Source organism: Ischnura elegans, chromosome 1 (genome assembly GCF_921293095.1).
Source record: "Ischnura elegans chromosome 1, ioIscEleg1.1, whole genome shotgun sequence".
NCBI lineage: Eukaryota > Metazoa > Arthropoda > Insecta > Odonata > Coenagrionidae > Ischnura > Ischnura elegans.
Window position 1 is genome coordinate 115,906,532 of NC_060246.1, and position 13,755 is coordinate 115,920,286.

The following is a 13,755-nucleotide window of genomic DNA, read 5'->3' on the forward strand; positions in this document are numbered from 1 at the left end:
TTATGTGATGGAAAATGGGGTTACAAAACACTCATATCACTCATTGAATGGAAATTTGAAACTTTTCAATTATAGTATTTGCTTTGGCCACTCAGGCAACAATTTGGCAACTGAAATTTGTAATGATAAGAAGCAATCCTCACCCATTTCAATCCTCTGTGTATAAACATGTGATAATGTCATAACAGGTTAATGGCTTTTTAATTTTTTTTAGCTTCATTGGTTGTGGATAATGTTATCTCAAATGAATGTAAATGTTAGCAACTCATTTTTGAAAGCATCATCATTTATTCTGATATCCTGCCTTATTAAATCCAAGGAACTATTTTATGAATGCAAATCCACCTAGTGTAAAGTAAAAATGATTATGAATGAAATATTGTATTTGCATCAGAATGAATAATGTTATTTGAATCCATAAGAATGATTACTACATATTTTATTTTGCTGAAAGAAAGCATTTAGCCCTCAAAATGCCATTAAGAGTGCAAATGTAATAAAGTTAATAAAAACCTAATCATTCAAGTGGAAGGTGGCCCAGGATGAGGAACTGTCAACCATTTCCTGAATTTGATAATTTCACATGCTTGTGGCTAAGGCCTGGGTGATCTTTACCCTTGCAGATCCTAACCATACTCTGGATTGAATCCATTAGTGTGTTAGTTATTGAATTCATTGATGAAATGCAGTTGCATTTTCACTATGAAACTCTTCAAAGATTGGATACCATAAAAGGTATTTATACCTCCACATAAGGGCCATAATAGTTGTCTTCGGCCAACAGCTAGCTGTGAGTGTGAGTACAACATGACTAATACACTTACCATTCAAAAGAATGGCGTTATTAAATTGAAATGAATTGCAGATTTCCAAGGTTCTTCAACATAAAAAACACCCAAGCACAAAAAGTGTTTTTGTTTAAGTAAATATCCTGACAGCTCAGCATCATGAGAAAGCATTTTACAGGCATTTCCCACAAGATAAGCCCAGCTACGAAGAGTTGTTTCTTACAATTAGACGAAATGACCAAAGGCCAGCAATGAGGCCTGGAAACAAACCTCTTTACAAGAGGGAAAGAGCTATAAGGAGAGGAATGACCATCTCCAGGAGTTCACAGAAGGAGGTAGATATGCAGTGTCATTCACCATAGAAATATAGCACAAATTTAAGAGCTTCTTCGAACAATACATTTACGAAAGCTTTACTATGAAAAATTTTGCGAAAAATCCGCTACACAGTCATGTACAAACGGAGAATAAAAGCAATTGCATACATGTAATTACATACATACTAATTTTATTCATCCTTTCTAAATATTCTTGAATAGGTGCTGTTAAAGGCATTTTTACAAAGAAAGCCTTCATAACATTTTGAATGTTTTTCAATCAGAGCTTTTATTTCCAAAGGAAGTTGATGCCACTGAGAATCTAGTACTTTCCCAGAGAGAGTATGTGGTAATTCAGACTTTCACTGCTTTAAGCTGCTCTCCAATGCCATTTTTGGTATTTACTTCAAAATAAAAAATTAACTGTGTTAAGAAAATTATGTATTACCTAGGAATGATCTGCAACCCAATTTGATGTAGATACTAGTGCTAGGATTAATGAAATTGGGCATTCTTGGTTAATTGCAAAAACTTTACATGAAGGTAATCTGTGATAGGTTTGTGCTCAGCTACTCTTTTTTTTTTTTGGAAGATTAAAAAATTCTGGAACATTGAAGGAGTGGTATCCTTTGACTTCATTCATGAAGTATTTAGCCATTTCCTATGTTTTCACTTTCACTTACAATTTTTTGCAGCAAATCTCTTCCTTTGGTTTGTGATTTGAAATTATTTTGTCTGATTTAAAAAAAAATTGAGATATTATTTTTGGGGAATATGGTAGGGTAGAGCCTAGGGCTACTGACCAAAGGGTCTTATATTAGAAGCTTTTAGACATCCTCAACAAAAATACTTGCTGAATGAAGTAAATATGTCTTTGGCATGCCCATGGCTAAGTCTTGGGTGAGCTCTGTCTACACCTATCCATACCAATCTTCAAGTTAAATCACTGAAAAATCCACAGAGAAAAAATCATTCGCCTTGACCGGGATTCGAACCCAGATCCCCCGATTTCCGGTCGAGTGCTTTAGCCAGGTAAGCTACCGAGGCGTCATTCTTCCCTGTGGATATTTTCGGACACTACCGGACAAGATGTTGCTGGACTGCTGAGCATATGATGCCACAAGCAGTCCAAATCGTGTGCACAGCGCCACAGCTGGAGAGCAGGTCCGGACATAGAACACAAAGAGGTGTTTGCTCTAGACTAGTTTAACCGCGGTGATAACTTTTACGGGAGTCACCCGCAATGCACAATCGTGCGAAAGATCCACAGAGAAAAAATCATTCGCCTTGACCGGGATTCGAACCCGGATCCCCCGATTTTTAAACTAGTCTAGAGCGAACACCTCTTTGTGTTCTATGTCTGGACCTGCTCTCCGGCTGTGGCACTGTACGCACGATTTGGACTGCTTGTGGCATCATATGCTCAGCAGTCCAGCAACATCTTGTCCGGTAGTGTCCGAAAATATCCACAGGGAAGAATGACGCCTCGGTAGCTTAACTGGCTAAAGCACTCGACCGGAAATCGGGGGATCCGGGTTCGAATCCCGGTCAAGGCGAATGATTTTTTCTCTGTGGATCTTTCGCACCATTGTGCATTGCGGGTGACTTCCGTAAAAGTTATCACCGCGGCTAGTCCCGGTATACTTTAAACTTAAATCACTGAGTTGTGTGAAAATGGGGGTTGAGCTTCTACGGCCTCGAAAGAAAAATACTCTGATGGCCGTATAATTCTCCCACGGCTCGTCAACCTTGCAAGTCAAAATCGTCACTGTGTTGGTGTGGGGAAGGGGGAGAAATTCACTGCAGGGACCAAACACCAGCCTCTCAACCGGAAAGCCCAAAACACACTCACACATTCACTCACAACAAACATACACTCATTCGTGTCTGCTCTCCACGAGCATTCTGGAAACATGAGAATGAAACATTTCGAATTTTTTTCAAGAATATTTTCCCGAAAAATTCTCATAAAACAACTTGAATCTTATGAATGTGTTGTTTGAAATGGCTAAATTATATTTATAAAGCAATTTCACTTAGATAAATATAAATTGGTATTATGCACGAAATAAGAAAGAGAAGAGAATCATATTTTATTACATTACGAGGGCTTTTTTTCATAGGAGTACAATTGGATATTTCACCAAATTTCACCGCAAATGTACACTTAGAATGTGGCTAACAGAGTAACGTGTATATTTAGATGTAAATCATAACAATATCACTCCTATGAATTTGCTAGTGAGGTTTAAAAATAACAATTAAACATCTAACCTTAGCGTCTCCAAAATTTGTTCTAGGTTATGATGAACTCTGTTAATATGAATGCTAGAGTTCTGTTTAAAATTTGGAACCAATCAGCAGAACATCCAGAATGTAATTCTTGGCATTGATTTTCAATTAATGCAACATGTACGTTTTTAGTTATTCTAACTTATAAAACAAATAAGTGACCATCAAATAAGCACCTTCCTTGAGTGGGACATGAAATGCCGGAATGGGCCGAGATAATCCCCACACGGACAATAAGAAAGAGTCGGACCTCTCGCGCCTAGAGACCCTAATGGCGCTTGGAACCCACTTGGCATGCTTGACCGCAAAGCCGTGAAAACACGACCTTCAGTCTTTAGCGTCGTAAAACTCAAGCCATGGAAACATGGCCTTCGTAGGGAAAAGGTTAAGAGAAGAAATCACCCACAAGAGGGTAACCAACAACTAGCCATTGAAAGTCAATTCACCAGGCCCAGGATTAGCGGAGATGCGGAGACCCAACCATCAGGAGTAAGTTTCTTCATAAACTTATCTGCAAAAGGGTTAAGGCATTGATTTTTTTGCCACAAATAGCCCAAAAAGAAGGCAAAGAAAGGCACGAGTAGCTTTCCAGAGAGTGAGTCGCAGTGAAAGTGTTAAGGTTAAGATAGCCTAATGGTGTATCAGGAAGTACATATGTTTGTCACCCTAGCAATTCATCTCTGTGATACTACACGAGTATGTTTGTTCAGTCCTTAATTACACAATATTATCACCAAAGGAAGAAATTGGCTGAAAAAAAATTGCATTTATTCAAACATTTCCAAAAATGCATCAGTCTTTCTGTCCATATGTAAGTTTAAGTACTCTACATGACTTTTTCATGATAAAAAAAAATAACCGAGCTTCAATTCTATAACCTTGAGATATTTCATGTTTACACAGATCTCAGGCTTGAAAGTGTGGACAAGAAGCATTACTGCACTTAAGAAATAATTGGCAACTCTCATTAGAAAATGATTTTAATCCAACCAGTTTTGCAAGTTACAGTGGTAGGATGAAGATCATTTTCAATAGTAAGTTGCACATTATTTGTCAAGTGAAGTGATGCATTTCCACTCCATTTTTCCAGTGTACTGATATCTCATTTTGGTGAGTATTTTTATAATACAAAATGGGGTCTCATTTATGAGATTTTTGGGTATGGTGCTAGTGGAGCTTCAATGGTGCATAAATGAAAAATTGAACATGGAAGTAGGCGATGACATATTTTAAGTGCTTCTTATACTGAGTTTATTTACAAATCAAAAACTTTATCATTGAGAAGCCATTCAATGATGAAACACTGACATAATAATTTAAGTATTTCATCTTAAGGGAAACAAGTGCACATTTGTATTTAAAATACTCTGGATTTTGAAAATTCCATTTTAAAGTTATATTTTCCTGTATTTATTTATCTAACATCTTAATATAGCATTTATCAATTGTTTCCTTGTGTTAATGCAGCACCTCTGTGAACATAATCATGAATGTTACTTCCTCTCCTGTTGTTGGTTGTAATTCTTAACACCTGTTTCATTAATTTGCACAGTATTTATGTTATAATTGAATTTTAAATATTATTTCTTACATTTTGTAAGTTTTTTTCTGTTGTAATAAAAATTACTCATTAATTAACTCATGATTTTTCAGGCTAATTCTAAAAAGTAAGTGTGAACAATTAGGTGAATATTAAGTCTTAATCTTGTAGTTTTATGTATTTAATTGTGTGTTAACAGTGTTATTTACAGGTTCCATTTTAGCTATTTGGCATGGTATGAGAAATCTAAGCCAGTATGAGGATTGTGTAGCTAATTTCTATCATTCAAAGAAGATTTATTTATTGGTTTCAAATTTTCAGGATTAATTCACCATTTCATAGATTTATCTTGGCAAAAACCAAGCAGTCATGTTTGTGAAGACCTTTTTGGGAGACTTTATGTTATTTTGCATTCATATTTTTCCTTCAAAAATGAAAGTAACTTTCCCCAAAATCTATAGGTTTTTGTGAATGATACTTTCACATTTTGGACTGATGGAAAATTTCTGGGGATTTTTTTGGATGTTGCTCAGATTGCGAGAAGCAGAGTTGCAGATTGGGTATTAGTAGAAGCCATAGCCATTTGGTAATTGTAATGTATCGTTTATAGAGTTTTGAAGGCATCAAGGAGAAAAATAAATCAGTGAACATCATTATTGAATGAAATTTATAGTGATGGCCCTTATAAAGAATTATGTAGTAATTTAAAAAATACATTGATGTATGTTCTTTCCTGATGAAACTTGAGAGTGAGATGAGGTAAAATGGATTAATTGCTTACCTTTTATATTAAGGAATATTTTGCTGCTAATTAGTCTGGTTGTAATCTGATTGTAGGCCCACAAAAAATCTCCAATGTATGAGACCAATGAATTTGTTGCTTATTCTCAAAAAAATATTTTCTTCAAAACATTTTTCAAGTACATACCTCAGTTGCACCAACTTAATTTGGATTATTAAAAAAAACATGAAATAGGATCATAATAGGAATGAAACGCATAGGTCGACAATAGTTGAGTTTGGGGTATCTAAGTATTAGTGTTGAATCTCTAGTGTTATCCAAATGATACATTCGACTTGCAAGAACTTCAATTTATTGGGACAGTAACCCAATGTCTCTAATATTCATGGCTTCAGACTTATAGAGAAGACATGCCACAGACTGATGTCAGATGTCCTCTGACTGTTCAGAAAGTCTGCTGACAGATTTATGTTGCTTAGGGCATGCTGTGGAAATCCTGCAAACAATTTTTAGATTGGTTGGAAATTGCTTTAGAAAGTGGTATGTGGAAGTACTAAAGTGATAAATTTCAGTGAGTTCATTCATGCTCATATTACTCGTGAAGTCAGGGATAGTTAAGAGAAATAAAATTTCGGGAACCCATGCATTATTAAAGCAATGCATTATACAAAGCAATTGATGCATGTGAAATCATTTTTTTTTTGCATTTAATAATCAAAATGTATGGATTGAAAGATGTTTTGATTGTTTATGTAATAACATAGTGAATGACTTATTTCTTTCATGTTAATTGGGACTATGCTGAAATTGTAGTTTTAGATACTTATCTTTTTACACAATTTCTTTTACATTACAATTTTGAAGTGTTTTATAGTCTTATCAAATATCAAATGACAACCGTTCAATTCAACTTTTTGATGAAATGAATAATACTTGCATACAAAATTATATCGTTAACAGGTCTCATAATTGAATCATTGAATGAAATATATTGTTGTGAATAGGAATTGGGAGAAGATAGACTTACTTTGAAATGCAGTGAAATATAATTTAGTTATTTAGAAATGTTTCTTAAAAGCTATACCCATGGGTTGAAAAATATGGTATAAATACCTATCATAAAAAATTTTGTGGTATGATTTTCAAAATAACTGTTGATAGGAAAAAACCTTATTAAAAAAATAAGTGGCATAGCTGGAAATGTCAATTTCATGAAACTGACTTCCAACAGCTCTGCCTCTCATAATTTTAAAATTAGTTTTTTTTACCAACAATTATTTTAAACAGCAATACCACTCTAATTTTTTAATAACTTTTGCCTCAGCATGGCCAACTTAAAATTATTTCCTTGAAAATTATGTATTTGGTGAGAAATGAACCACCTCATTTGCACATTTTTGTTTTTTTTATAGTTATTTTATGTGGACCAACCAATATCTCAAAAGACTTGGTTATTAGGATTGTTTTGATAAAAGCATCCTAGTACCAATTTATCCTCACACTTTGGATGCTTCTAGCCACTAAATTATAAAAAAACAGACTGAGATAAAATCCCTTTCATTATTGTATCCCAACTGTCATTGTCTGTTGGAGGTTTTGTATATAGCCAGGTTCACTCACTGTTTAGTCTTAAGAAATTGAAAAAAAGTTTTGTCTTACTAAAGAAAATCATGATTCTGCAGTTTGAATTTCTCTATTGTGGTTTTCCAATGATGCCAGATTGTTTATCTAGTTTAGTATTTTGAAATCATTCCTTATATTGCACAACTGAGTGAGCTTATTAAAAACTAATAAATAATGCATAGTATCCAGCTTATGCAAACATTCTATTTTGAGAAGAATTTGATATTCAAATTTATATGAATAGGGTCATACTAATATTCACTTTGATATCATTTTTAAAACTGATCTCAGCCTGTCTATCCCTTATTGACTTATTTTTATCTCTTTGAACTTGAATATTTTAGCTACTGATGATGGAAAAGTACTCTGAATTTGTTTTGTGGATGAGGAAAAAAATGAGGAAAATATACACTAAAATGAGTGTTTTTTGGGGGAACTTGATTTACTGGCCAGGCCTTCCTGGGAACATGTAAAAAAGTGAAAGTTCTGGTTGCATGACTTTCAAAGGAATTATTTTCCTGCTGATGATTTCATTTATTTCTTTTATTTTAGGCAATCATTAATCATTACAAAATATTTTTTTCTTATAGTTCGCAATTCTTTAGAAAATATACGAAGAGCCTCTTTTGGCTTAAACTAATTTGCACTCAAATTATAATGCTGAATTGCAGCCTTATGAATGTTCTCAATATCATAAAATCCTATTGTTCTTCCATACTTAAATTGATTAATGAATTAGAGGTTCTGGGTTTTCATACATTTTTAAGGCTAGCATGGCCAATAATTTTATTGGCCTGTTGGTTGCTCTGTTCTGTGATTTTTCTCTTTTGAACTTTGTGAAGGCCTGATATCAGGAGCAGTTACTTTGCCATATTGGTATGGGTTCATATAAGTGGCAACTGAGATTGATAAAATTTGAGTTGAATTGAGAATTCAAATTGATTGAGTTCAATAGGGAGTGACATTGGCTGTAGATCATGCAATATTGTCAGTAATCTCTGTAATTATTTAATCATTTACAGCTCATTGTATAAGTTGGGTTACTTTAGTTCATAAGTGATGCTACTTTTCTATTTGTGACCTATACTTAAAATATTAACTCAAGGAAACACTTTGCTAAAAACTCAAATTAAAGGTAACCATTTTTCATGACATGGAATGGACTGTTTGAGCTCCCATTATTTTAACACTAGACTTAACTCATATGAACTATTCTCATCTTTTATTATGTTGAAATCAAAGAGCAAACTTGGTTGTCTCTTCTTGATGTGAAAAACACTCATTCTTATGCTTACTTTCGTAATAATTGAGCTGGGGAAAAAATTCCCCTGAAACTGGGGGAAGAAGGACCTTAGGCTATCTGTGCTACCACACAGGCTACTCTGCTATCCAGGTTCCTTAATTTCCATGGAAATTTTACTGAGGTTTATGGTGCTTGTTGTTCAGAATCAAGGAACCTGGAAAGTTAAGTAATCTATTCAGTGGCCTGGAAAGCCAAAGGTATGGTTGGTGGTGGGTAATTTTTTTCTCATGACAATTTTTGTGAACTTCACTGCAATCCATGTGGCTATTTTGAAATGTTTCTCATATTTCTTCTTTTTTCATATAATTCAAAAGCTTTTAAAATTAAAACGAGTAAATTTATTGCATTTCAATGTGAGAGGCTCTCAATTAAAAATTAATACATGCCAACTGTGGATGCATGAACTACAGGTTCTGATTCAGGTGATCATGATGATGGAGGAAAAAATGGCTTGCAAGAGTCGAATTTGAGGTCATCATTGATTGCATCGCACTTCTTGCCGGGTCGATCAAAGAGGATGCAGGCGAGGCAGGAGAGCCGCCCCTCGTCCCTCGCCCCTCCGCCCACCTCCTCTTCATCCTCCTCCCTCTCCTCCACTTCCTCCTCCGCCCACCAGCAGAACCTCCGTCGCTTCTCCGGTGCCTTGGGGGGCAACAATTCAGCCTCGGGCCTCCCGCCAATACGGAAGGAAAGCCTGAGGAACGGGACACCTTTGAATGATTCATCTCCCATCAGCAGCTCATACTATGGCAAGTCAAGTGCACCAACTGCGCCAATGTCACCCTCTGAGGAGGAAATTCCTCAACGTTATGGGAGAAGATGTGAGTTTTTATTTTCATTCTATGTCCCTTTCTTTGTATAAATTAATCGACCACTTAATAAAAAGGGAACAAAGAAAGTGGTTGGGGGAAGAGGTGAGGAGAGTACAGAACAAATAAATCTAAAGGGGTTTGAGGGCATGCATAATTATTATAAATTTTTGCTATCTTTCATGATTTTAATTGGATAAATTACCTTGCTGAAATGAGTTGGTGGTCAATAATTTTACGGTACCATGATTATAGTAAATTTTCATCTCCTCCGTCAGTTATTATTCACTCTTTGTGTTAAGGCTAGGAGAATGTGCACCTTAATTATTGTTTGATTGGTGTTAAGAAATGTGATCAACTTTAATTTTTGAAGACTATTTTCACATTACTGTGGAATTTTAAAAATGAAAACAATTTTAGAACATGCCTTTAAACCTGTTCCAGTTGGCCGGCAGACATCATGGAATGATGCGGACACAAGACCATCATCCTATTATGATGGTTTTAGATCTCCTGATACAGACAGGAGAGATGAAAGAATGGCATCTTTGGAAGCTCTGAGGAAGAGACGAGAGATCCCAGTGACACTGAGGAGTAGGTCATCCTCAGTGGGCAGGGAACCTGTGTCCATGTTGAATGGTTCTTCTGAGCCACCCAAGAGCACTAGGCATGAGCAGCCCTCTTACCTTGGGACCCCAGGAAACATGTCAGACATCCGATCTCGTTCATCATCATCAAAGAGAGAATCGAGTCTGGAGAGAGGTGAGAGGTCAAGGAGGGGCATGAGCTCATCTGTGGTTGACAGTTTAGAGGGCAGCAGTGAAAGGTCAAGGAGGGGCACCAGCTCGATTAGCGAGAGCCTTGAGGGGAGCGATAGGTCTAGAAGAGGCACCAGCTCCCTCAATGAGAGCCGCTCAACTTCACCCGAGCGGCCTATCCTCGAAAGACTTCTCCAGATGAAGGAGAGACACTTGGAGGCATTGCTGGCAGCCAGGGAAATTGGGAGGAGGAGTCCTTTGAGGGGAGAAACAGAGGTGGAAGTGGAGGCCAGGGAGGGGGTGTCTTCAACTTGTCCCCCCCCTCGACCTCATTCACTCAGCCTGCCCATGACCAACAACACCGAGTCGTGGAATGGAAACACTCCAGCCGTGGAGAGAGGAGGCAAGGAGGTAGTAGGTGGCGGCATTGCCGTAAAAGGAGTGGAGGCCAGCGATGGGGGTGAAGTTGTGGCAAGCAAGAAGAAAGGGCGTCATCGCATTTCCAGATTCCTGCGTCCAGATTTCTTTGATACTCCCAGAGAGGAGAGTGCCTTTGCCAAGAAGAAAGATATGGAGATGGCGGATGCTGCTGCAGAGAAAGAGCGCAAGCACAAGGAATCTTCCAAAAGTGGCTTCCTCCACTCCCTTGAGAAACAGCTGGATCGGTTGCGTGGGGGGGAGAAGTCAAAGAAGGTAGCTCCGCCCGTCGATGGAGAATGCCCTGCCATGGTGCACGTTGACCTAGATGGTGCCATTCCTCCAGAATGTCTCACCTCGGCCAAATTGGCTGCTGAGGTGAGGAAAGCAAAGTTGATGGGTCCAGATGACACCTCGAACCATGATGGAAACAAAAGGAGTGCCAGTCGAGTCGACAGGGCCATAAACTCCCTCTTGCAGAAGGATAAGGGGAAGGAGGTGTCTGAGTCTGGCCTGTTGAAGCGTGCAATTGGGGTTGTGGAGGAGAGGGGACGGCCATCAAAGAGCAGGAGCTCGGGTGAATTGGCTCATTATGGGGTGTCCTCTGGAATCCCATCTGCTGGAAAGTTACTCTTAAAGGAGAGGGGCAACAGTAATGCAGGAGGGGATACGAGGAGTGCTCAGACGAAAGAGTTAGACTGTGTGGTTGGAGGAAAGCTCAGCAGCAAAGTTAATTCCATGTTGGGAATGTTTCGTAGGAATGAAACTGAGCAAGTGACTCCAATGACTCGAAGTAAAAGAGTGAGGCGGACACAGTCACTTGCATATGAAAAAACAGTGCCTGATGATATACTGCAGGCAATTGCTGATTGTGCTGCTTTCAAAAATGATAAAATTCCCTGCACTGCTGAACCTAAATCAATAGCTTCCCAAACTGAAACCTCAACAAAGAAAACATCGGCCAACAACAAGAGTGAAAAAGTTAAAAAGTCTTCAAAGGCAGCAAAGGAAAAATCAAATGTTGCCAAGTCAAAATTATTGCTTCAACAGAAAGAAAAAACTCATTCAAGTGTGGAAAAGGCTAGTGAAGAAGCATGCGTGGAATGCTTGAAAGAAAAATCACTCAGGTCAAAGAAAGGAGGCAAGACAGAGAATGCTGAGCTTTCTGCTGATAGCAAAAGCTATGATATTACTGTTACTCTCCCAAAGCCTGCAAGGAGGGAAAGTGCTGGAAACACCATGCAGATTCCTGCCGTGAAAGTCCCGAGTTCTGCTTTGGGTGAAGCTGATTCCTTACTCACTTCCTCTGTTGATTCTGTGAATAGGAGCGGAGATGCCCATAAAGCTGATCGTTTGAAGGCTCGTGGTAGCTCCCCGCGACTCCTGAGTGAACCCAAAATTGTTGCACGTAAAGAATCAGAAGAGATTTTAACAACAAATGGCACAAAACTACTAAATCGGACTGCTACTCAAGTGAGTTGCCTTTTCATTTTTTATTGTTATTTTCCACTTTTTGGTCATTCACAATATGGTCTTATTTCCACTTGACAACTGATTAAGTTTTTGTTTCTTTAATGTTAGAATGAATGATCAAGCATCGTGATCTCATGGTCTTGCAAGTTTTTGCAAATTTGGTTGCATCAGTTTTCAGCACTAGCCCCAAGCCATTTGGTGTAACGTTGCTTCATAGTTAAAACTGTTTATTTACTAACATTTTACTGTCAAACTTACACTCTTTTAAGTATTTACTTGTTGAACTCTGTACACAGTATTAACTTCAAATTGAATTTTGGCTGTGCACATTTCATGATTTTCAGTGACAATTTTTGTGTAACGGTCTTGTGTATGAGTGATTACATGCTGATATATTTTAATTAGGCTTCATTTGTGACATGCCTCCCAATGAATGACTCTGCATAGTTAATGGCAGCACTTTGCTCACAGCAGAATACCACAACACTACTGCTTTAAGAGTGAAATACCCTACACATCGTATAGGTTTGTTGGTTAGTGAAGAACATAATGTCAAATGGCTTCAATGACATGGCACTGAGAAAATTTTCCTTGTTTGCCTTATTGAGTATCCCATTATCTGCGATTTATTTTTCGATTTAATGATCCCAGTTATATTTATGACAATCAAATCAAAATAATATGTTATTTTCTGACATAATATGCTAATGCTGGTTACTGTTTTTGTGGAGACTCAAGTGATTTCATGTGTACTAGGGTGTCCCTTATTTGGGCAAAAACATTTTTTCCAGAAAATTATTTCTCTCTTCTGCCTTAATTTTTTTCTTTTGGTCATTTGAAATCAAATGTGAAATTATGTCTTGATATGATGTCGTTACCCTGTGTCAAATGAAAAAAGAAGTCTAAATGGGGATTACAATTCAAAATTGGGTGTCATTGATTTCTTTTGCTTATTTAGAGTGCAAAGTCAGCAATTAATAATTTTTAACTTTGTTTTCTTGAAAATAAGATGAACTGATGTTGTTTGTAGCAAAAAGTTGCATTTTTGAAGGCTGATACTTTTTAAATCAATTTTCCATAGTGTGAAATTGTTATTTTATCAAGGAATATCAAGAAATTATTATAGAAAATTAAATTATAGAGTACTGAAAAATGAAGAAATGATTATACATAATGAAGGATAATTGTTCAAAATTGTACTTACAACGGGATCTTCCATCCAATATTCCATGATGATGAATATTTAATTTGAGTATATTTGTGTAGATTAGGTGTAGTTAAAAATACTTTAGGAATTCAATGCATTATTGACAGTAAAAAAAGGACAATAAAATAAACAGTATCTCAGATGAATGCCACATATACTGCATTATTATTTTGAAATTAGCACTGTTATATTGAAAAACATATTTCAAGGATTTCACAACTTTCCTAAACGTACTTCTTAATTTCCTCTGAAATCACAGTTTATTAAGTTTAGCGGCAATTAGTGACGAATATTTTATCTCAGTTATGCTTGAAATAATTTTCTAAAGTTGTAAACTTGGTTGACTCTTAATCAAGGAGGATATCCTTTTTATTATCATGTTCTGTACTAAAATTGGTGTATTACTTGAGGACCCTGTTCCTCCTGTTTTATTAAAATTTTGCATAAGCATGTATTAGAGGCATTGCAACAAAATTGGGGGTGAGA

At 36.8% G+C, this 13,755-nt stretch overlaps 1 protein-coding gene across 1 annotated transcript in view; it reads left to right on the top strand.

Moving 5' to 3' along the window:
- The window catches only part of LOC124162099 (serine-rich adhesin for platelets), a 70,484-nt gene that overhangs the window by 40,721 nt on the left and 16,008 nt on the right, over window positions 1–13,755 (top strand). Inside the window, exons 20-21 of the mRNA XM_046538528.1 lie at window positions 9,016–9,426; window positions 9,859–12,062. Coding sequence (XP_046394484.1) covers window positions 9,016–9,426; window positions 9,859–12,062 — 2,615 coding nt within the window. The remainder of the gene's footprint in view (window positions 1–9,015; window positions 9,427–9,858; window positions 12,063–13,755) is intronic.